The 24492-nt window shown below is 47.7% G+C and overlaps 2 protein-coding genes across 2 annotated transcripts; both read left to right on the top strand.

The window, feature by feature from the left end:
- ZG16 (zymogen granule protein 16) lies at positions 1 to 1433 on the top strand. Its single transcript, XM_052636233.1, has 3 exons — positions 1 to 55; positions 239 to 371; positions 1118 to 1433. Exons 1-3 carry the CDS (start codon positions 1 to 3, stop codon positions 1431 to 1433), a joined length of 504 nt encoding a protein of 167 aa, XP_052492193.1.
- Positions 1434 to 8218: 6785 nt separating this feature from the next.
- Positions 8219 to 24119, top strand: KIF22 (kinesin family member 22). Its single transcript, XM_052635622.1, has 14 exons — positions 8219 to 8273; positions 15349 to 15544; positions 16851 to 16978; positions 17069 to 17223; positions 17614 to 17823; positions 17914 to 18144; positions 18281 to 18434; positions 18561 to 18696; positions 20752 to 20920; positions 22159 to 22327; positions 22707 to 22774; positions 23540 to 23749; positions 23837 to 23896; positions 23985 to 24119. Exons 1-14 carry the CDS (start codon positions 8219 to 8221, stop codon positions 24030 to 24032), a joined length of 1989 nt encoding a protein of 662 aa, XP_052491582.1. The 3' UTR covers positions 24033 to 24119.
- Positions 24120 to 24492: the final 373 nt, after the last annotated feature.

The following is a 24492-nucleotide window of genomic DNA, read 5'->3' on the forward strand; positions in this document are numbered from 1 at the left end:
ATGTGGACCACTGCTCTTTTCGCCCTACTTTGTGCCTCAGCCTCTGCCACAGAGAGTAAGTGAGAAGCTCGAAGCCCAGGACTAGATCAGGGGAAGACAGCCGCCCGCGCTGCAGGCAGCCAAGGCTTTCAGAGGCTGACTTGGCGTGGTGGGAACCAAGCTGTGGGAGGAAGAGGGGTGATGAGGAGAAACTGAGCTCTCAGGGGATTTCTCCCCACAACTCCTCCTTTCCCTCCAGTTCAACCCAGGGCCTCCTCCTACAGTGGAGAATACGGAGGTGGGGGAGGAGAACGATTCTCCCAGTCTGGAAACCAGCTGGATGGCCCCATCACCGCCATTCGCATCCGAGTTAGCAGTTACTACATCGTAGGGTAAGCGTCTTCGAGATTCTGTGCTTTGGCGACCTTCTAGGATCTTACTAAGTTAGGAAGGTCTCAGTGACATGGGGTCGCACAGAGTCGGACACGACTAAAGCGACTTAGCAGCAGCAGTCACTTTGGGTCACATCAGCAAGTCACAGGGATAACATGATACAGAAAAGTTATTAGATGACTTGGATTTGAGACCTGTGCTGCCGAAACCCCTAAGACTCTCACATGTGTGATCATGAGTAACTCATATACCCTAACCTCTGAGGGACCTGGGCATTGTCTAGTTTACCCCCACCCGAGGTTTAAATCCCGCCTGGCATCTTCCGTCTCTAACTGGATGCCTCTCCCCAAACGTGTGTCTTTCTGACGTTGGAGCCTGGCACAGCATGAACAAGTCTCTCCCCTCATGGGGGCCTTTCAGATGTTTGGGGAAAAAAAAAAATCCCTTTTCTTCTTTCAAGTAGGGAGTAGGGGCCCAATGGGAACGTAGACTCCAAAGGCAAGCTCTGATTTTTACTGTCTGGGTGATTCCGGGCAAGCTGTTTTCCCTCTGTGAGCCTGTTCATCAGCAAGATGAGGAGCTGAAGTTCCATGTATGACCTTCCAGGGCTCATCCAACCCTCACACTCTTCAGGGCTGTCATCTCCATCACCAGTCTGAAGGTCTCAGCCTGTAGGCCAACAGCTCCTGAATTCTGATCACCTTACTCAGTGTCTCCCTTCTTTCCCTCCTCACTCCACCCCTAGTCTCCAGGTGCGCTATGGCACGGTGTGGAGCGACTATGTGGGTGGCACCTCGGGAGACTTGGACGAGATCTTTCTCTACCCGGGGGAATCCATCGTTCAGGTGTCGGGAAAGTACAAGACCTACCTGAGAAAGCTGGTCTTTGTGACGGACAAGTTCCGCTTCCTGTCTTTCGGGAAAGACAAAGGCACGAGTTTCAACGCTGTTCCTCTGTACCCCAACACTGTGCTACGATTCTTCAGTGGCCGATCTGGCTCCCTTATTGATGCCATCGGCTTCCACTGGGACCTCTACCCCTCTGATTACGAGAGCTGCTAAGTTGCACGGCAACTCTACAATGGGGACTTGGGAACCCACTCACCACTAACCATCATCCACATGTCTCAATTAAAAAAAAACCAACAAACAATAAAAGGGCATGACTACAGCTAGTGGGATGCACCTCTTGACTCTGGGTAGGAATGTGTGAATCTCATTCTGGCTACTTGTTGTGTGTTAGTCTGGGGAAGAGTGGGAGGAGGAGGGAGAGAGATGAAAGAATCCTGAGCTTTTCTTCATAATTTATCAAGAGGAGATAAGGTCTTCCTTAGTGGTCCAGTGGTTAAGAGTCTGCCTGCCAATGCAAGAGACACTGGTTTGATGCCTGGTCTGGGAGGATCCCACATGTCGAGGAGCAACTGAACCCATTCGCCACAACCACTGAAGCCTACAAGCCCATGCACCCCAGCAGGAGAGTAGCCAGGGCTTGCCACGACTAGAGAAAGTCAGAGTGCAGCAGCAAAGACCCAGCACAGCCCCAAATAACTTAACTTTACAAAAGTATTTTCAGCTGAGATAACTTTTAGAAATATAGAAGAGATAAGATTCTGGCCTGAACTGATTCTTTTTTTCAAATGTCTACCCAAACTGGAGGCTGAAGCTAAGGCCAATCGTGGCTTATCGTCAAGACTCCAGATGCTTCACTCTCCAGCCCTTTCTTCCTTTGTCTTCTTGAGATAGTGCCTCTCCACCAACAGGCTGTCACCTCACTCTCCTGACCTCAACCCACTCACCGTTTGTGGGTGCCTGGAGGTCACCATCCTTCGTTCTTTCCCAGAACCCACTCAACTCCCAAAGTTTAGCCCGAGTGGCTGCCAAGGACTCTGGCTATTTACCCCATCCTAGTTCCCGCCTTCACACGTAAGTCCTGGGTCCGTGCTCAGCTCTCTCAGACCTCAGTTCTTTCCTCCAGAAGCCACCACCTGCTCAACAGCTTCTACTCTGCCAACTGTTGTTGCTGTCTAGTCACTCAGTTGTATCCGACTGTTTATGACCCCATGGACTGTAGCTCGCCTGGCTCCGCTGTTCATGGGATTTCCCAGACAAGAATACTGGAGTGGGTTGCCATTTCCTTCTCCAGAGGATCTTCCTGACCCAGGGATCGAACCTGCATCTCCTGCATTGGCAGGTGGAGTCTTCACCACTGAGCCACCAGGGAAGCCCACTCTGCCAATTTTACCCTCAAAACAAAAGGGTATTCCAGGAGGTGGGGTTGGGGTGGAGATTGTCCATCATGTTTCTGTGAACTGAAGGGGCTACTTAGAGTCCGGGAGAAGCATTAGGGGGACTGGACATATTCAGGAAGGATTTAAGGGTATATAGTTGCTTTGGAAATTCTAGTTCTCGGTCCCAAATTTTTGACAGTTTTTTGTTTGTTTATTTGTGTTCGTGGTGGTGATTACTCATTGCTCCCAATAGGTTTATTCACATCCCAGGGAATTTCGGTCACACTTTTTCCCAATTAGACAAAAATAACAGTCATGTATATGTAATTTTATAAAGAAATATTAGCATGATACAAACTCATGACTAGTCTTTTTTTTTATAAAAATGCCTTTATTTCTCTCAAGTCCATGGAATGGATATTATGCAACTATATTTTTATTGATATATAAATCCCGTAAAATTCACCCCACTTTTTGACTGCGCCCCCGTGTCATGTGGGATGGTTGGCATGGTTCCCCAACCTGGGTTGGAACCCACACCCCCTGCATTGGAAGCACTAAGTCTTAATCACTGGCTGGCCAGGGAAGACCCATAAAATTCACCCTTTAAAAAAAAATTTTATTTTTTGGCGGAGTCTTCTTTGTTCTTCCTGGACTTCTCATTGTGGTAGCTTTTCTTGTTACAGAGCCCTGGCTCTAGAGTGCATGGACTTCAGTCGTTGTGGTATGTGGGCTTAGCTGCCCCACGGCATGTGAAATCCTCCTCGAACAGGGATCAAACCATGCTTTCTGCATTGGCAGGTGGATTCTTAGCCAGGGGACCACCAGGGAAGTCCAAAATTCCCCCTTTTAAAGTATGCCATTCAGAAGTATTTAGTGTATTCACAGATTGTGGAACCATCACCACTTTCTAATCCCAGAATAGTTTCACCACCTCAAAAAGAAACCCCGTCCCCATGAAGCAGTCACTCTCCATTCTCCTCTCCCCCAGCCCCTGTAACCCTCATCTCTTTTCTGTCTCTATAGGTTTGTTTATTCCAGACATTTCACACAGATCAAATTATACAACAACGTGGCCTTTTATGTCTAGCTTCTGCCATTTAACATAGTATTTTCAAGTTTCACCCATGTTAGAGCATATATCAATACTTTAGATCTTATGGCTGAATCTGACAGGCTTTTAACAGATCAGATATTTGGTCAACTTTAGGAAAGCCTCTGTTTTTTTTCACCCAGTTAGGGGACTGGAACCAAAGGGGCAGCCATGGCAGAAGGGAATTAAGGGGAGGGACTCCTGGCTTTTATCTAGTCCTTATTGGGTTTTGGCAGGAGATTATGATTAAGGAAAATGTCCCCTTACTTAAAAACTTGAGTTTTAATAGTGCTGAATTAAGCTAATCATTTACCAAATAGTCCCTGCTAAAGGGTAGGAATACAAAGAGTACTGAAGATCTGGTTCTTTTCCTCTAGTTAAACTGTTGGTTTGGTGGCATAACCAAGGCGTTTTTTGTAATATGCTAAGAGAGCCAAAAGGAGGGTTAACTTTCTCTGGGAGGTCAGGGAAGTCTGTGTGTGTGTGTCCGTGGAGCAACAGTGCTAAGTATGGCTTATGTAGAAATACTTCTCTCAAGTCCATGGAATGGAATATTATGCAACTATATTTTTACTGATATATAAATCACATAAAATTCACCCTACTTTTTGATTGCGCCCCCAAGTCATGTGTGATGATTAGCATGATTCAATACAGGCAAAATGGTTCAGTGGTTCAGTACAGGCAAAATGGTTCAAGTGGTTCAGTACAGGCAAAATGCAAAGCACAACTGGGCCAAAGATGAAGCCTCATAGACAGGCAGGAACCATGAACATAATACTGAACTATTTATTTAAACTTTATGGGTTATGCGATGGCACTGAATCAAATTTTGCCCATTGGATTGATAAGCTGTACAGCATTTTTCTGGTGTAAATTGGGGAAATGGACTAAAGATAAAGCAGGATGAGATAAGAGTTAAGAGGCTAGTTCTAGATCAGAAATGATAATGTCTGTACAAAGGCATGAGAAAGAGAGAAAAGGGAAGAATTTGAGAGATTTGAGGGGGAAGATGGGCTCAGAAGAATTGATAAGTAAAGGCAAGAGGGTGAGTGAAAGAGAATTTAGAACTACCACATCAGTAGCTTGGGCAACTGGGAAGAAGGATATTCTCTGAGATGGGGAATACAAAAGAAAAACTAAATAGCTTTTGGACTCATTGAGTCTTTTTTAATGTTTATTTTCTTTATTTATTTGAGTGTGTCAGCTCTTAGTTGTAATAACAAGATCTTCGATCTTTGTTGAGGCATGCAGGATCTTTATTTGCAGCATTCACACTCTTAGCTGTGGCCTGTAGGATCTAGTTCCCTGACCAAGGATTGAACCTGGGCTCCCTGCAGTGGGAGCACAGAGCCTTAGCCACTGGACCACCAGGGAAGTCCCTGGTGTCAGCTCTTATACCCAACTTTGCTCTCCTTTGCTACTTAAGGATGTAGTTTGGAAGGGTTTTTTTTTTTCCTTTTAAATTATTGTTTCTCTTGGAATATCAGGTGTTTAACAATTGGAATTGCCAGCAGGCAGATGCAGATCCCTAGGAAGTAGATCCAACCATCATTCCCTTTCAAGAGCTAAGGAAATTAAGGCACAAAGAGGTTAAATATCTTGACTCCAGGCACCTGGCAACGAAGCCCTGTACCTAAGCTATTTTTTTTTTTTATCTTACAAGTCCTGACTCTCTGAGCTACGCTCTTTTCACTATTTCTGGCAGGTATCTTACCATATATCTGGGGACTGACAACAGATGTGAAAACCTAAATGAAAGTGTTAGTTGCTCAGTCGTGACAGACTCTTTGTGACCCCCATGGACTGCAGCCCTTCAGGTTCCTCTGTCCATGAAATTCTCCAAGCAGGAATACTGGAGTGGGTAGTCATTCTCTTCTCCAGGGGATCTTTGGGATCTTCGCAACCCAGGGATCAACCCAAGTCTCCTGCATTGCAGGCAGGTTCTTTACTGTCTGCACTACTAGGGAAGCCCAAATAGTCCTCTGTAAAGTGCAGGGAAGACCAAAATGCCAATCATCTAATGGTTCTTGAGATTCCTGAGACACTGTTAGGGGTCTGCAACGTCAAAACTATTTTCATTAAAAAACTGAGATACCGTTTGACTTTTTACTTAAATTCTTTCTTGAGTATATTGCCCAGTTTTCAAGAGGTTATATGATGTGTGATGTTACAACAGACTGACTACAGAAACACATATAAGAATCCTGCTGTTTCATCTTAAATCAGACACTGTGCGTGCAAGCTCAGTTGTGTCCAACTGTTTGCAACCCCATGGACTGTAACTGACCAGAATTCTCTGTCCATGGGATTTTCTAGGCAAGAATACTGGAGAAGGTTGCCATCTCCTACTCCAGGGGATCTTTCCCACCCAGAGATGGAACTGGAGGCTCCCGAGTCTTCTGCATTGGCAGGTGGATTCTTTATCACTGCATTACCTGGGAAGTTCAAACCAGACATTCAGTTCAGTTCAGTTCAGTCACTCAGTTGTGTCCAACTCTTTGCAACCCCATGAATCGCAGCACGCCAGGCCTCCCTGTACATCACCAACTCCCGGAGTTCACTCAGACTCGCGTCCATTGAGTCAGTGATGCCATCCAGCCATCTCATCCTCCGTCGTCCCCCTCTCCTCCTGCCCTCAATCCCTCCCAGCATCAAAGTCTTCTCCAATGAGTCAACTCTTCGCATGAGGTGGCCAAAGTACTGGAGCTTCAGCTTTAACATCATTCCTTCCAAAGAAATGCCCGGGTTGGTTTGTAAAAAGGTAAAACAATGTCACTCTTCTTTTTTGCTTTGGAAAATAGTCATTTTAAAAACTAAAATGTTATCTATGTCATATGTAAAGAGTTATTATTGCAATGTGGGACAATTTTTAGATGGAGACATAATTCATATAACATAAAATTTATCATTTCTTTAATTTATCATTTCTAAGTGTACATTTTGGTGGTTTTTAGTACATTCACTGTATTGTGCAACTATCACCAGTCTAATTTCAGAACATTTCCATCACTCCTGAAAGAAATTTCAATTTGTTAGCAACAGTTTCAGTTCATCAGTTCCTTACCATCCCCTGCCAACCACTAATCAACTTTCTGTCTCAACAGATTTGTTTCTGTAATTTTTAAAGTGTATTAATACATGTTTCAAATTTGTATTCATTTCTAATGCAGTAAATATGGATAGATAAACCCCATGTAAACAGAAGATCTTTGGAGCTTTAATTTTTAAGAATTCAAAGGCATTCCAAGGCTAAAAAATTTGAGAATCACTGGTGTTGTATTTGTTTTCTGATATGTTGGACATAATGTCTAAACCACGGCCCTACCAGGAGCTCAAAGATGGTTAAGCTTCCACAAGGGCGAGGGAACTATTTAACAGACTAGATCCACAGGACATGGGAGCAAGGGTGAAGTCGACCAAGATTTAAGTCACTAAGTAAGAGACGGACCATGCCTGAGACAGACCAGGGACATGCTGAGTTACAAAGTAAAGAACATCCGAGTTGGTCTCCTCGGCTCAGACATAAGACCTAAGAGGACATAGGTCACCTGGCCTCTACACCTCAGAGTGGCTTTGGGCTCAGCAACGTGAGTGCAGCGTGATTTACCCACAATCTAGCCAGCGTGGTCCTGACCTAAATCAGTGACTAGACCGCTGACTGGCCCTGACGGCAAAGTGCCCAAATAAACAAAACGATTCCCGCCCCACACAGGCGAGAAACAACTTCCGTGCAACATCTTTATTCCTGTAACGTGCTTTTATTCTGCCACTAAAATAGAGAAAGTTGTATTCAGTTCAGAGAAATTTTTCGATAAATCAATTAAGTGCCTTCCATCACCCTTTGCTCAATTCATACCACGATTCGTAGCTATTTGAGGCGGGGCTAATGAAGCGATGGAGAAGGCAATGGCACCCCACTCCAGTACTCCTGCCTGGAAAATCCCATGGACAGAGGAGCCTGGTAGGCTTCAGTCCATGGGGTCGCTAAGGGTCAGACAGGACTGAGCGACTTTACTTTCACTTTTCATTTTCATGCATTGGAGAAGGAAATGGCAACCCACTCCAGTGTTCTTGCCTAGAGAATCCCAGGGACAGCAGAGCCTAGTGGGCTGCCGTCTATGGGGTCTCACAGAGTCGGACATGACTGAAGTGACTTAGCATTAATGAAGCGAAAACGCTACACTTAGCGCAAACCTACCCCTGGAAACCCAGAAGGTATCTGGAGCCCAGTACGCCGCAGCGCTCACTAGTGGCCCAGACGGCCACTGTCGCGAAAGCCTAGGTCGGCGGAGTTTGCACGGGAGCGCCGGCCCGACGTCAACGGCTAAGTATCCGACGTGCGCGCATGCGTTCTCCTCCAGGGGAAACTCTTGAAGGACCTGGAGGCGAGCCCTAGAGGGCGGGATAGTGGTAGGCAAATGCAGGAGCTTCCGGCGACGAGTAGCCGTGATTGGTGAAACCCAATGGAGAGGGCGGGGCAGCGGGAAATTCGAATAGAGAGGCGGGCCCCGGGAGGGAGTGGGATGGACGCGGGGGTCCCGGCTCGGAGGCGACGCGAGATGGCGGCGGCGATCTCGGGTAAGTTAGCCCGACTCGAGCAGGGCGGCTGCTGTAGCCTGGAGTCTTGCGGGGCGATGGGTCGGAGTCAAGTGTGGGCTCCGTGAGTTGTTCCGGAGACCGCGGATGGCGCGGGGGCGGGGAGGAGAAAGCTGGGTGTGTGGATGGGAGTCGCGGTTCTGCTTCCTGCTCTCGGTGTCGGTCCTTAGACCCGCACTGAGACCTAGTTCCGGCGCATTTTTGACCCCAGCTCACTTTTCCCTTGTGAAGTTCAGTTTTCTTTGTTAATAAAATGGGGAGAGTGACCTATCTCGGAAGACTACAGGAGTAAGCGAGCGAAAAGTAGCTAACTTTATACTCTAACCATAGGGACAAAAGGGATCTAGATACACGTTTGGTTGGGGGAAGAGTTCCTGTATGACGTGTTGTTTGGGTGCAGGGAGATCCCTGAGAGAGGTAAGAGGTTCAGACGGGCTGCAGCAGGGTGTGAGTTGACAGCATAAGATGTGCTGTTATCACAGAAAAGGGAAATAGAGACTGTTTCTTATAGCGCTGCAAGTCAGAACTGTTTGGAAAGATTACTAGGACATTCAGAATCTTGCTCTTCTGCCTTCCTGTACACTGAATTCTGGTCAGTGATTATAATGGGCACCATAGAATTTATCTGAGACCTTACTGTTTGTCGGGCCCTGTTTGGAAGCAAACCTATTTAATAGGATGTCAAGCACATGTTGAGCCCTTGCTAGGGGTGAGGCACAGTTGTAAGTACTTTATGGTGATGAATCATTTAATCTCTACATGCTGCTATGAGGTAGTTTACTATTGTTCTGTTTTATAGATGAAGAAACCAAAGAACCATAGATAGGTTAAAAAGCTTGCTCAAAGTTAACACAACCAGTAAATAGTGGAGTCTGAATTTGTACCCAGCAAATCTGATTCTAGAGTCTCTGCTCTTAACCATTTTGCCCAAGCACATGATATTCCTGCCGTCTGAGCACAACCTACCCTGAGCCTTCCAAGACCCACTGTGTCTGGTACATTGTAGATATCATAAAAATGCTTGAATGAATATTGTCCCTTCTTTAGAGGAGCTTTAGTCTGTATCAATAGATAGTCATAAAAATCTATAATATCGTGAAAAAGCAATGAGAGGTATGTATAAACTGCTATAGGGAACACAGAATCTGAAGTAAACTCTTGGGTATTCTAGGAAGACTTCATTAAGGAAGTGATATTTGAAGTGGGTTTCAAAGGTTGGATAGAAGTTTGCTACACTTTGTTGGATCAAAAAGACCACCAACTGATCTGTTTCTTATTTATGTTGTAAAGAGAGGCCAAAGATGCTCTCTTTGGCTCAATTTCCTCATCAATAAAAGAAGAGTTAAGTTGAATGAAGCTTGGGAATCATTGGAGAGGGGGAAATTAGAAATAATTAGAAGTGCTAACTTCGCCCAACCTCAAAGTGACTTTTAAGAAATATATATTATTTTTTTCAAAGTGGCTTTTATGGTGAAATAGACTCTTTTACCACTGGGAGTTGTGTGAATGTGCCTCCTTCCAGCTTCCCCTGGACTCTGAGCTCTGGAGGAAGAATGGCAGTGGCTACAGTTTATGGTATTCATTTGACAGATTTTAATTTGTTCAGCAAATACCCCCCGAGAGCCTACTCTGTGCTGGATGTTGGGAATATAAAGGCAAGCCAAGTAAGACTTGTTTTCACTGAATTCACAGTTAGATGAAAAAGACAGACAAATGTACAGCTACATAGAGTGTGATGGAGAAGCTAGGGAGGAAGTAGAGGAAGAATGATTGGAAGGGAATGAGACTGGAGGCAAGGAGACCAGTGGGGAGGCTGTTGAAATGAAGACAACCTTGGCAAAGACGGCACAGTAGGAAAGAAGTGGACTTATTTTTAAAAGGTAGAATTAACATGTTAATGAAGAACTGGTGTGAGAAATGAGGGAGAAGATGAGGTTAAGAAAGCCTCTCCGATCTTTGGGGTTGGTTCCATTTATTTACGTTAGAGAGCGTAGAAGGAAGATGGGGTTGCAGAGGGATGGGGAAGGATTCAGTTTAAGACGAGTGGAGTTTGAAATACCATGTAAGAGGAGGTGTCAGGGCAGCAGAGAGCACTCTGGTGTGCAAGTGTCAATTAGGAGTCATTAGCTTTGAGATGGTAATTGAAGTCAGGAGCACAGGACCATGCCTGTGAAATTAGTCAGTCAGTAATGGTGTTCTCAACTGGGGGCAATTGTGATATCTGGAGACATTTTTGGTTGTTGCAGTGGTCATGGTGGTGGGGTATGTGCTAAACTTCCTACGATGCACAGGGGAGCCCCGCCCCCAAAGAATTATCCAGCCCACAATATCAATAGTGCAGGAATTGAGCAACCCTGATCTAGAAAGAGGATAGAAGGAGCTTAGGGAAGATATCTAAGACTGGAAGAAACTGAGGAGTGACTAGACAACTGGTGGGTGGCAGGAAAACAGGGAGAAGTGTATTTTCCAAAGGAAAGTGGATCTGGGGTGTTGAATACTGCAGGGAAGTCAAACAGGGTGGGGACTGAACCGGGCTGTGGGCTCTAGTGGTAAAGGGGTCACTGGTGACCCTGCTGAATGATGAGGGCAGGGGTGAGTTGTTGCCTTGAAGGGAGTAGCAAGAGAAATGTGTAATTACAACAGTAGCTGACATCTGTGGAGTGCTTATGCTGGCGCTGTGTTAAAACATTGTATGTACATTATTTCTCTGGCTCCTCGCAATCTTATGAGGTAGATACTGTTATTTTTATTAAAAAAACACGGCGGTTTGAAGAGGTTAAGAAAGAAGCCTTCCTAAGGTCACACAGCTAGTAGAGGAACTTGTCTCCGACTCTGAGGCCCATGGGGATGTAGGGTCTAAGAAGGCCCAGAAATCACACAATGCACTTTAGAGTTGGACCTTCATCTGAAGCTCTGTCACTAGCTAGCTATTGACTATGGGCAAGCTAGCTAACCTCTCTATACTGCCATTTCCTCATTTGGAAAATGGATGAATATATAACAAGATGCTTACTGGGTGTTTATCAAATACCAGTGCTGTTGTGCTTCCCAGGTGGCGCAGGGGTAAAGAATCCGCCTGCCAGTTGGCAAGAGACACAAGAGACACGGGTTTGATCCCTGGGTCGGGAAGATCCGCTGGACTAAGAAATGGCAACCCACTCAGTATTCTTGCCTGGAAAATTCCATGGACAGAGGAGCCTAGCAGGCTACATACAGTCCATGGGGTCATAAAGAATCCAACATAACTGAGCATATACACACACACCAATGCTCTTGCTGTTCTAAGCACTTTTATGTGAATGACCTTATTTACTGCCATAAGAACCCAACAAGTGTTTTTATTTACTCCCATTTTGACAGGTTGTGGAAATTGAGGCATAGGAATGGAAAATCATTTCCCCAGGTTATTTAGTTAGTTGTTAAGTAGCAGAGCTAGGATTTGAACCTAGGCCATCTTAACTAGAATTGTTACCAACCTACTTACTATGTACTAGTTACTCAGTTAACATGTTACATGTTACTTTTAATCCTCATTAAGACCTTCCAAGGCCCTCCTCTCCCTATTTTATAGACAAGAAAACTGGGGCTCATGGATGTTAAGTCACTTGCCCAAGGTCACAAGCTGATAAGTGTTAGAGCCGGAATTGAAATCCAGCTCTGTCTAGCCAGAGTCTATACTCTTTCTACATCACCACAGACTTCCCCTTCCCCTTGTACTGCTCACTGAGCTTTTTTAAGTGCTTCTGTATCTACCATCCCCGTTCTCTTCTCGCTGAAAAAAACCTGGGAAAGACAGGCAAGGGGAGGTTCCTGCACACGTTTTTGAGAAGTCTTTGACCTCCCTGCAGTCTTAGTTTTCTCATCTGCATGTTTCTACTTCCTTCTGACTTTCAGGACTGCCATGAAGGTCAAATGAAAACTAGATGCCCAAGTGCTTCGTAAACTTTAAAGTGAGAAACGGGGTTGCTAGCTTCATTTGTCAGATGAAGGAACGGAGGCCCAGTTTTTGGAACAGGCTGTCTGCTTGTGGGTATACCTTACTTACATAAAAGATTCTTCCTGGGGTAGCCTGTCCTGCTGTTTCTATGTTGGCCACAGATACCAGCCTGGTACCTTAATATGAGGTCCGTGGGTCCCAGCAACCAACTGCCACCACCAGCAAAAATGGAGAGTCAGAGCTATCAAGAACTTTCCCAATTGGTATGTGACAGGGAGGCAATACGATATCCTCATTAAAAGCAGATTTTTGGAGGTGAAATCTAGGTTTGAATTCTGTTGTTAGCTATGAGCTACAGTATGGTATCTAAAATACAGAAATACCTACCTCATAGATTTTTTTCAGTTCACGGAAAGAAAGGCCTCCCCCCCCCGCCAGTTTTATCTTAATTGTGTTTTTTAATGATAAAAATAACTACCCCCCCCCCACTGCCAAATGACTTAGATTTAATTATGAGAAGCAAACTAAACAGAAAACTTACTGCAGAGAAGCACTGCATGTTAGTGCCTTTGTAAGCTGAGGGACTGGCGGCTGCCTCTTAACTTCATCCTTTCCAAAGTTGTCCACAGTGTTGTGTGTTTTTTTTTTTTTTTTTTTTTAATTTTTTGACCACATCGCTTGGCATGCAGGATCTTAGTTCCCTGACCTGGGATTGAACTCACACCTTCTGTAATGGAAGCACTTAACCACTGGACCACCAGGAAGTCCTGTTATTTTTTACTGCAAATGTTACAGCATTACAGAACTGGGTAACATAGAAAATAAACCCACATGACCCTCCATGGAGAGAAAACCATCACTTAACAGTTTGTGCAGGGGGGCATATGTGTGTATGTGTGAACTTATATAGATAAGAAACTCCAGGCAAAAATAGAGGCGCAGAAAGGCCAGGGAGTCCAGTGACTGGGTTTTAGATGGGGCAAATGTCCACTTCCTTAATCCTAGAAGAATCCCGTGAGGTCCTGGTCTGCCACACCTTGACAATTCAGTGTCCCACTGCAGCATAAGCATTACCTAGAAGTTGCTAGAAATGCAGAATCTTGAGCTCCTCTAGGTTATCTGTATACACATTACAATTTACACCCACTTTTACCTACTTGCTGAGCAGGATAGAAACTGAGGCCAAACTTGCAGACACACCCAGCACAGCCAGGGTGGAAAGAGCTTCCCTTGAAATGAGCTGTGGTCCCCTGACCCTCCCAGGGGGCTCTCTGGGACACAGTCTTCAGGCTTCCTTCCCTGCCTCTGTTGTCAAGGTTATGGGTGGGCGGGGGGCGTCTCTTAGTCTACTAAGATGCTGGGGTTTTGCTCAGCTTTTCAGTTCAGTTCAGTTCATTCGCTCAGTCATGTCTGACTCTTTGCAACCCCACGAATCGCAGCACGCCAGGCCTCCCTGTCCATCACCAACTCCCGGAGTTCACTCAGACTCACATCCATCGAGTCAGTGATGCCATTCAGCCATCTCATCCTCTGTCGTCCCCTTCTTCTCCTGCCCCCAATCCCTCCCAGCATCAAAGTCTTTTCCAGTGAGTCAACTCTCTGCATGAGGTGGCCAAAGTACTGGAGTTTCAGCTTTAGCATCATTCCCTCCAAATAAATCCCAGGGTTGATCTTCTTCAGAATGGACTGGTTGGATCTCTTTGCAGTCCAAGGGACTCCTAAGAGTCTTCTCCAACACCACAGTTCAAAAGCATCAATTCTTCGGCGCTCGCCCTTCCTCACAGTCCAACTACTCACATCCATACATGACTACTGGAAAAACCATAGCCTTGACTAGACCGACCTTAGTTGGCAAATTAATGTCTCTGCTTTTGAATATACTATCTAGGTTGGTCGTAACTTTTCTTCCAAGGAGTAAGCGTCTTTTAATTTCATGGCTGCAGTCACCATCTGCAGTGATTTTGGAGCCCCCAAAAATGAAGTCTGACACTGTTTCCACTGTTTCTCCATCTATTTCCCATGAAGTGATGGGACCAGATGCTATGATCTTCGTTTTCTGAATGTTGAGCTTTAAGCCAACTTTTTAACTCTCCTCTTTTACTTTCATCAAGAGGCTTTTTAGTTCCTCTTCACTTTTTGCCATAAGGGTGGTGTCATCCGCATATCTGTTATTGATATTTCTCCCGGCAATCTTGATTGCAGCTTGTGTTTCTTCCAGTCCAGCGTTTCTCATGATGTACTCTGCATATAAGTTAAATAATCCCTGTTTATTCCTCTGAATAGCAAAGAAGACACAATGTAGGTTATGGTTCAAAATACAGTAATAGCCACAGGGCTCCAGGCCTAAACCACCGAGGTGCTTGGAGAGTGGCTGCACCTCTGTGAGCGTCTTCACAGGTAAATAGGACTGACAGAAGCTACCTTTCAGGGACACCATGGAAGTTAAAGTGTGCCTAGCACTGAGTCGGACATGACTGAAGTGACTTAGTAGCAGCAGCGCTTAGCCAGTGCTTCATAAATGTGAATGTTTGCTAAGTACACGATCTGGTTTATGGTTCCAGCCATAGATAATCTCTCTCCTTCAGCCCCCCACTGCACCCTGCCTGAGATCGTGTATTTGATTCCTCTTTCTCTTCCATCCTGCCCTTCTGTGTTCGACTCACCTACAGGACACACACAGTCCTGCCTTAGTGGTTCTACACGGGGGCCTGCTTTCACCCCTCCATATTTTTTGCACATGCCTTTCCTTCTCCCTGAAATGCTTGGCAGTGACCCTACTCATTCTTCAGGGGTCAGCTCAATTACCTCCACCTCCAAGACTGCTAGCCTTGTGTATTCATGTGTGCTCAGTTGCGCCACTCGTGTCCCACTCTTTGCAACCCTATGGACTGTAGCCCGCGAGGCTCCTCTGGCCATGGGATTTCCCAGGCAAGAACACTGGAGTGGGTTGCCATGCCCTTCTCCAGGGCATCTTCCCCACCCAGGGTTCGAAGCTGTGTCTCTTAGGTCTCCCACATTGGCAGTGGGTTCTTTACCACTAGTGCCACCAGGAAGCCCACTCATACCCTTATCTCTCAGCAAAGCTGCCATCATACTTCACGCCTAAAAATGATCTTCTAGGAGCCGGTCGCTGTCGGCTAAGCAAGGTGGGAGCTGCCCGGCGCCCACCTCCAGCTCGAGTGAGGGTAGCTGTGAGACTGCGCCCGTTTGTGGATGGGACAGCTGGAGAAAACGACACCCCCTGTGTGCGGGGCCTGGACAGCTGTTCTCTGGAGATTGCCAACTGGAGGAACCACCAAGAGACTCTCAAATACCAGTAAGGTTTAGGCCACACTCCCTCCCACTCTCTCTCTCCTAGGCCTGCTCGCACTATCACTTGCCCAGAAGCGATTTCTCAGACCTCCTCCTGAGGATCCTTCTTCCTTCCTTAATGCAGCTTTGTTTGCCACACCTTTGCTTCGGGTAATGTTCATGGGTGCCCACTGCGATAGGGCCTGTCCAGGAGAGTGTGGGGAAGGCTGGAGGCTGAGTCAGACGCACGTTGCTATTCACAGTCTTAGAGGGGAAGCAGGCACAAAGTGGGGAAGGAGCAGTGAAGGCGAACTGGGGAGTCCAGCTCGGACCTTTGGGGAGGGGTGGGAAGGGTTGGGGAAACATAGACCAGGCAGCCAACCCAAGCTGTGGCTGGGTGGTGTCAGATAAGACCACCCATGTTTGGGGGATAGAGCTCACAGCTGTTTTAAAATTCCTTGGGAGATTTAAAGTTCAGGCTCCTTGGCCTGTCATTCTAGGCCAGAGGGTGGCAAACTAAGATCTGCAGGTGAAATCTGTCAGCAGACTTTGTGTAAATAAGGCTTTATTGGAATATGGTCATGCTCATTTATTTACATACTATCTGCGGCTGCTTTCTGCCTGACTACAGTGACGGGTGAGCAATTGTGAAAGGAACCATGTAGTCCACAGAGCCCCAAATGTTTACTATCTGGCTTCTTATGGAAAAAGTTTGCCAACCTTGTTCTAGGCCCTTGACAACTTGGCTTTAGTTTCTTTCCAGCCTCATTACCCCCCGCACATGCTACACTCCACTATATCAGTGCTAATCCCTGCCTCAACCGAAGCTTCTCCGTCAGAGTACAGTGACTAAGCTTCAGGTGTGTCAAGTCTCATCTAGTCTTTACTCCATGTGGTGTACAGATGCCACTTTCTATAAATTCTGTGTTATGAAAAAGGATTGGGAAGCCTGGCCCTTTTATACCATGTCTTGTGTGCTATTTTTGACACTTAGAGTATCTTGCTCTTCTCTCTCTGGCAAAAATCCTCCTTCCCAGGCAGAATGGTACTCCTCCTAGTGCATTCTCATCTTTGTTTCCTGAGTCACAGCAAAGTGTGGGTATCTATCTATGCCACCAGACTGCAGAACTCCTAAGAGCAGGGATACCAAATTCATCTGTGTTTCTACACCAAAACAGAGACTGGGACAGAATGGGTGTTCAGTGGGCACTTTCTTAGATCTTTGTGTAAGAAGAAGAATAGGGACCCTTAAATGTGAGACCAGTTTTATCCTCTAGACCTGGGTGAGAATGGAACCTGCTACTGAGTCCCGCCTTTCTTCCTGCCCGCAGGTTTGATGCTTTCTACGGGGAGAGGAGCTCTCAGCAGGACATCTATGCAGGATCGGTGCAGCCCATCCTGAGGCACTTGCTAGAAGGGCAGAATGCCAGTGTGCTCGCCTATGGGCCCACAGGGGCAGGTGAGGAGGCCAGATACAGAGCAGCCCTGGACCAGAAGGGACTCAGGAATGGGGAAGAAAGTCTCACAGCTCTCTCCACTCTTTCCCCAGGGAAGACACACACGATGCTGGGCAGCCCAGAGCAGCCTGGGGTGATTCCTCGGGCTCTCATGGACCTCCTACAGCTCACGAGGGAGGAGGGTGCTGAGGGCCGGCCATGGGCCCTCTCTGTTACTATGTCCTACTTAGAGATCTACCAGGAAAAGGTGAGCCCCCCAGCCCCATTTTTAAATATTCATTTCGCTGCTCAGGGTCTTAATTGAGGCACATGTGGGATCATTAGTGGCCATGTGGGATCTAGTTCCCTGACCAGGGATCGAACCCAGGCCCCCTGCACTGGGAGTGTGGAGTCTTAGCCACTGGACCACCAGGAAGTCCTCAAGGGCCCTTTCTGATTGGGGAGGGAAGAAACAGGGTAAAAATCAGACCCGGTTCTGGAACATGAAGTTTTGATCTAGCAAGGACACCTGGAAAGACAGAGGTTGGGGTAGCAGATGGCACAACTCTGAGAATCCAGCAAAGAAAATGAGAACCACAGGCAGGAAGTAGGCAGCCTGTAAGTGGAGAATTGGCCCTACCCCTCACTGCTCACATAGGTATTAGACCTCTTGGAACCTTCATCGGGAGACCTGGTGATCCGAGAAGACTGCCGAGGAAATATCCTGATTCCGGGCCTCACGCAGAAGCCCATCACTAGCTTTGCTGATTTTGAGCGGCATTTCCTGCCAGCCAGCCGAAATCGGACGGTGGGAGCCACCCGGCTCAACCAGCGCTCTTCCCGCAGTCATGCTGTGCTCCTGGTTAAGGTGAGACCTCTCCTCCACCCCCGACAGGGGTGAGGACCTGCGGAGCCCCCAGAATTTGAATTAAATGGGGGCCCTTGCTCTTGCCCCCAGGTGGATCAGCGAGAACGCTTGGCCCCATTTCGCCAGCGGGAAGGGAAACTCTACTTGATTGACTTGGCTGGCTCAGAGGACAACCGGCGCACAGGCAACAAGGGCCTGAGGCTGAAAGAGAGTGGAGCCATCAACACCTCCCTGTTTGTATTGGGCAAGGTGGTGGATGCTTTGAACCAGGGCCTCCCTCGGGTACCCTACCGGGACAGCAAGCTCACTCGCCTGTTGCAGGTCAGGCCTCCCATCTCGGGTAAAAGGGGCTGGAGAAAGGGGTTCTCGGGCCTGCTGGAGTATCGAGGAACAGCGGTCAGGGAAGGGGAAGGTGAGGCTACTGACTGACCCACCCTGCCCTGTCCCCATCTCTCAGGACTCTTTGGGTGGCTCAGCCCACAGCATCCTCATTGCCAACATTGCCCCTGAGAGACGCTTCTACCTGGACACAGTCTCTGCACTCAACTTTGCAGCCAGGTCCAAGGAGGTGATCAACCGGCCTTTTACCAATGAGAGCCTGCAGCTTCCTGGTGAGGACTTGGGTGGGCTGGAGTGGACAGGCCAAGGCTGGACACCTGGGGAGTTTGCTGAATCCACCAAGGATCAGCACAGAAATTGACGCCCCCCTCTTTCCCTACCCTGCCATCTTCCCCTAGTCTTGGCACCTGTAAAACTGTCTCAGAAAGAACTGCTAGGCCCATCAGAGGCAAAGAGAGCCCGAGGCCCTGAGGAAGAGGAAACTGGGAGTCCCGAACTCCCAATAGCTCCAGCCTCTGCCTCCCAGAAACTCAGGTGAGCAGAGAGGGAGGAGTCTTGGGCATAGTCCCTTTCCTGTTGTGCCCAGGTTGGGTGCAGAGTGGCTGTGGGTTTAGTCTGTTGGATTCTTGAGTTGTGAACTTGTTCTTCCACTGGATTCAGCCAAAATCCTACTCTACTGAATTCATTGCAACCTCCAGCCTTGATGCTGCTATCAGGGGTCATAAGGAGGCTCCTTGAGCTCCTAGCTGCCACCTCCACCCGCCTTTTCTATTTTCCAACTCCTTTAGGCAGTCAGCAAAGTCTCACATTTTGGCACCAATGTTTCAAGGATGAGCACTTTTGCTTTTGATTCAAGGAGTAATGAGGACCAGGTCTTTCAGGTCCCAAGGATAAAGCATAGCAAAGGAGATAGAAAAATGTCTCATTGAGACTCAGTCTGTGTGTCCAGAGTCCAGCCTTTCTGTAACTCTCCATGGAGTCAGCTGCTGTCCTAACTTTGCCCTGCTTCTACGCTGAATCCAAACAAGGGAGGTGTGTGACCTCCCTTCCTGTTCTGATAGCCCCACCTCATGGCCCAGTATGCATTCATGTTCAAGTCACCCCTGTTCAGTGGTCTTGCTTTCTGTGTCTGGCCACCTAGCCTCCCAAGGAACCACTTGCATCTTGATCTTTGTCCTTTTTCTACCCCTAGCTCCAATAAAGCTTCTCAACTCTCTTAAGTCCTAAGAACTGAACAGAGGTGACCTGAGGAGGCCAAGGATTAGTGCACATTCTGCCCCAGGGGACAGTTGTATCAGGTTGGCCAAAAGATTCATTCAGGTTTTTTCATAGCATCTTACAGGAAAACCTGAACTTTTTGACCAACTCACTATTTTAGAAAGGATAGCAAAAAGCGCTTAGGTACTTGTGTTCACTCGGAACCCCATCTCTCGATCTTGTCCTTCTTAAACTGTTTGTCAGCAGTCCCCTCTCATATGTGTACAGACTCAAGAGAAACATACACATGTGTAAAACACGTGAACAGGCAAGGTCTCTGCCAGATAGGGACCTTGGGTAACCTCAAATGTGGGGCTGCTGCTGCTAAGTCATTTCAGTCGTGTCCGACTCTGTGCGACCCCATGGACTGCAGCCACCCAGGTCCTCCGTCCATGGGATTTTCCAGGCAAGCGTACTGGAGTGGGTTGCCATTAGATGTGGGGCACATCAGACCTAAATAGACCCTGACCTCAGCGGGCTCACATTTCAGTAGAGGAAGCAAGACGGGAACATCGTATATGACGAAAGGTCGACAGTAAAGAGCACAATAGGGAAGGAGGATCCTTTTGTTCTGCGACAGCCAGGAAAGGATAAATGACTACTGTATTCACCTGTACTTTCTGATCCTGCTCTCTGAGGCCCTTGTACATAAAGAACAGGGCAGTTTCTATCCTCGAGAAGCTAGTTCATAATGTAGGAAAGAAGATACACAGCCAAGCTGGCATCACCTGAAAGGTAGCATCAAACTGACTTTGAATGACAATTGAGATCAGATGTGAGGGGGAAATTCCAGACAGAAGGAACAAATGTTACCATGTTCAGATTAAGTCAGGTCTCCTTTTGAATAGGCTTTTCCTGCTGCCCACAGGAGAAAGGCTTGGCATTTGAGGTCTTCAGGGGTTTTCAGAGCCCGCTGAAGATGACCTCCTCCGTGAATCTTGCACCCACTGCTCCTCCAAATGAACAGGCGTACGGATGGCCCTTGCTGTCACCTTATGATCTCTTACTGTTCGACAGTGAGTGCCTTAGGGTAGGGGGATGTCTTAGATCCCATGAATACCTGCCATTCAGTGGTCATGAAATGCTTCTTCTCATTTGATCTCCTGGCCTCCTTGAGAACTTTACCTGGGCAAGTAGTGATTGATCCCCATTCACCTAAAGAAGACACTGCACCCAGAGTGTCTGGATAACTTGTACAGGGTTGCCAGCAAGTTAATAGTAGGGTTGTAGAACCACAGAAACACCAAGTTAAGGCAGGATGAGAGGAATCCTGCTGCTGGAGAGGAGGATGAGAGAAGAGGTAAGTGCGGAGTAACCTCTTTGTGTGCTCAGCCCTCTACAGAAGCTAAGCAGCATGGATCCGGCAATGCTGGAGCGCCTTCTAAGCTTGGACCGTCTGCTGGGCTCCCAGGGGAGCCAGGGGACCCCTCTGCTGAGCACCCCAAAGCGAGAGCGGATGGTGCTTATGAAGACAGTGGAAGAGAAGGATTTGGAAATTGAGGTAAGTGTTGGGAGGTTGGAGCTGGGATTCCTGCTGACCTTGAGAAACAGTCAGAGGATCTTCAGATAGGGAAGGACCGGAAAGGCTGGACCAGCATCCAGTTTTCACCCAACACTGGAATCCCTCAGTTCTCTGCTTGAATGTCCTTAACATGGCTGAACTTTGAAAAATTACTGAGATCCTATGTGAGGGGGCAAGAGAAAAAAATTCCAGGTACAAGTGTAGGACATCGCCATTTGCTAAAACCCAGATAAAATTAAGTCAGGACTCTGCTTGAATAGCCTTTCCCTTCAGTATTTCACAGAGAAGCTCCTTCCACCTTTGGGCAGCTCTGATCATTCAGTTCAGCCGCTCAGTCGTGTCCGACTCTTTGCAACTCCATGAATCACAGCACACCAGGGCTCCCTGTCCATCACCAACTCCCGGAGTTCACCCAAACTCTTCTGCATCGAGTCGGTGATGCCATCCAGCCATCTCATCCTTTGTCGTTCCCTTCTCCTGCCCCCAATCCCTCCCAGCACCAGGGTCTTTATAATGAGTCAACTCTTTGCATGAGGTGGCCAAAGTATTAGAGTTTCAGCCTCAGCATCAGTCCTTCCAATGAACACCCAGGACTGGTCTCCTTTAGGATGAACTGGTTGGATCTTGCAGTCCAAGGGACTCGCAAGAGTCTTCTCCAGCACCACAGTTCAAAAGCATCAATTCTTCGGCGCTCAGCTTTCTTCACGGTCCAACTCTCACATCCATATATGACCACTGGAAAAACCATAGCCTTGACTAGATGGACCTTTGTTGGCAAAGTAATATCTCTGCTTTTTAATATGCAATCTAGGTTGATCATAACTTTCCTTCCAAGGAGTAAGCGTCTTTTAATTTCATGGCTGCAATCACCATCTGCAGTGATTTTGGAGCCCCCAAAAATAAAGTCTGACACTGTTTCCCCATCTATTTTCCTGATCATTCAGTTCAGTTCAGTCACTCAGTCGTGTCCGACTCTTTGCTACCCCATGAATCACAGCACACCAGGCCTCCCTGTCCATCACCATCTCCCGGAGTTCACTCAAACTCACGTCCAAGAAAGCCCTTAATTACCCTGGGCTCCAGTTGTCTCCTGGTAGTTTCTCTTGTTGGTGCTCACTCTGCTCTTCTAAGGCCTCAGAGCCCTGCAGACTCACTTTCCTAATCCACTGCCTTAAAGTTGGTTCTGGGTCATATCTCTCCCTGATCCTTTCTAACAGAGGCTTAAGATGAAGCAAAAAGAACTGGAAGCCAAAGTGCTGGCCCAGGAGGTTGCTGACCCCAAGGAGAAAGAGAACTACTCTTCCACAATGCTCAGACCCCTTGCTCGCCGTACAGTCACAGTGGCTAAACCCCTTAAAAAGGCAGTGGTGATGCCTCTACAACTGAGTAAGTTTGGCTGTAGGGGCCAGAAGGGCCCAGGTAACTGAGATCTTGGAAGGAAGGCGGTATTTGGAGCAGCTGTCCTTACGTCACTCATGTCCTCCCACCATGATGGAAAGGGGGAAAGTGGATATGAAATAAGAGCTGGGTGTACTGCTCTCATTTCGTACAGTGGGGTAGACTGACCACTGCATGACTGATTATCATGAAAGACCAACTGAGATTACTTTCATGTACAAGTAGAAGAAAGGTCCTGTGGAAACAAAAGAGAAGGTTAACTTGGGGTGGAGGGGAACTGAGGAATCAGTAATGGAAGACCACATGGCTACCAGGGGGCTGAAAAGTGGCCTCTGCTCTGACTCCAGCTCATAATTCTTACTTTCAGTTCAGGAGCAGGCAGCATCCCCAAATGCCGAGATCCATATCTTGAAGAAGAAAGGCCGGAAGAGAAAGGTGAGAGTCGCTGCAGGCTTAGGCTACATACACCTAGAGCCCAGGAGAAGAGGCAGAGACCTCTAGTGGGAAGAGGACTGGCCAGAGTTACATAGCCTGTCCATACACTTATCAGCTATTCACAACCCTTCCATGTTGCTTACCCTCAGAATGTCTTACAGGGCATTTAGGATGAAATGTGGTCACATGAATGTACCTAGCAGGATGGGTGTCCATCACCTTTTATTTTTCTTTCTTTCTGATGGCTCGCACTCTGTCAGTAGCTACTTACTAGGCACAGTGTATAGCCTGGGTCCTGCCCTCTACAAACTACAGAGCCCACTTAGGCAGACAACTAAACAGTCAAGAAATGACACTGAAAGACACCTCAGTTTTTAAACTGAGATGACATCAGTTGAGAGTCATTTGTTGAGTACTTCGTCTTATGTGCCTTCCTGGAGATGAAAGAACTTACTCTTTCCTTTTCAGAAATGAGGGACCAGATTTAAGAGCTTACTGTGTGTTTTACATTCATTAACTAATTTGATCCTCACAACAACTCTATTCTACTCTTTCACAGATTAGATAAATTGGGAATCACGCCAGAGTGACCAGAGGGAAGGGTGTCAGGACAGACACTAGACAGGAGGGAAACAGAGGCTGGGGAGGGCGGGCAGGTAGCTGCTGTTAAGACTCCTATCCTTGGCAGAGGAGTCCAGAGCGGTTCATTGCCGCGGGCCGAACAGCAAACTCTGCTGTTTCTGTCACTCACCTCCTGCCTCATAGCTGGAGTCCCTGGATGCATCACAGCCAGAGAAGGCTGAGGACGGCTGGGAGCTGCAGATCAGCCCAGAGCTACTGGCCCATGGTCGCCAAAAAATATTAGATCTGCTGAACGAAGGCTCAGCCCGTGATCTGCGCAGCCTGCAGCGCATTGGCCAAAAGAAGGCTCAGCTCATCGTGGGCTGGAGGGAGCTCCACGGCCCCTTCAGCCAGGTAATGGCCCAGGGAGGACAGCCCTGGAATGGAGTTGGGTGGGGGACACCTGGCCTAGACCCTTCCCCATTGCTGTTGTCCTGCCAGGTTGAGGACCTGGAACGCGTGGAGGGCATGTCGGGGAAACAGATGGAGTCGTTCCTGAAGGTGAGCTCGCGGCTCGGGCCCCCTTGTTACCCTGGTTTGTACCCTGCCCGGCTCTAAACCTGCTTTCCCCTTCCCTCCTGTGTTGCAGGCAAACATCCTGGGTCTTGCCGCGGGCCAGGGCTGTGGCCCCTCCTGACTGCCGGCTCCCCTCTGTACCCTCCCGTTTTTTTTTTTTTAAGTCCTTGTGTAACTGCTTGTCTTGTAAATACAGTTTTCACTCCGTTGCTTCAGCCTGATTCTTGGGACTACGGGGGCGGGGCCGGGGTATAATTGCCCTTGGGATGGGCCACAAGCTCAGCCTGCAAACTTCTTTGGGCGCCATCTTTGGGAAAACACGAAACAGCGCAGGATTGTAAATAAACCGCTGGAGTGGGAGAGGGACGGGACGGTGGCCGAGAAGAAACAAAAAGCTCCCGCGAAAGCCCTAGGACGACGACCGTTAGGCGGGCGCGCGCTTAGAGCTTAGCCCCGCCCCATCCGTAACCCGGCGCGCGCTCCCCTATTCTCCCGCTCGACAACGACAGCGAGTTTGTGCGCGTGCGCGCGGAATAACGGCCGCTGGCGGAGGGAAGCGGGGGGTGGAATCTTTGGGGGGG

The sequence above is a fragment of the Budorcas taxicolor genome, chromosome 2 (genome assembly GCF_023091745.1).
Source record: "Budorcas taxicolor isolate Tak-1 chromosome 2, Takin1.1, whole genome shotgun sequence".
NCBI classification, from domain to species: domain Eukaryota; kingdom Metazoa; phylum Chordata; class Mammalia; order Artiodactyla; family Bovidae; genus Budorcas; species Budorcas taxicolor.

Bases quoted from the DNA above. Each gene is read 5' to 3' on its own strand.
- ZG16 (XM_052636233.1), top strand. From the start codon at position 1: ATGTGGACCACTGCTCTTTTCGCCCTACTTTGTGCCTCAGCCTCTGCC. The intron at 56-238 runs GTAAGTGAGAAG...CTTTCCCTCCAG, and splicing joins CTCAGCCTCTGCCACAGAGA to TTCAACCCAGGGCCTCCTCC. The intron at 372-1,117 runs GTAAGCGTCTTC...CTCCACCCCTAG, and splicing joins AGCAGTTACTACATCGTAGG to TCTCCAGGTGCGCTATGGCA.
- KIF22 (XM_052635622.1), top strand. From the start codon at position 8,219: ATGGACGCGGGGGTCCCGGCTCGGAGGCGACGCGAGATGGCGGCGGCG. The intron at 17,224-17,613 runs GTGAGCCCCCCA...CTGCTCACATAG, and splicing joins TAGAGATCTACCAGGAAAAG to GTATTAGACCTCTTGGAACC. The intron at 23,750-23,836 runs GTAATGGCCCAG...TTGTCCTGCCAG, and splicing joins TCCACGGCCCCTTCAGCCAG to GTTGAGGACCTGGAACGCGT.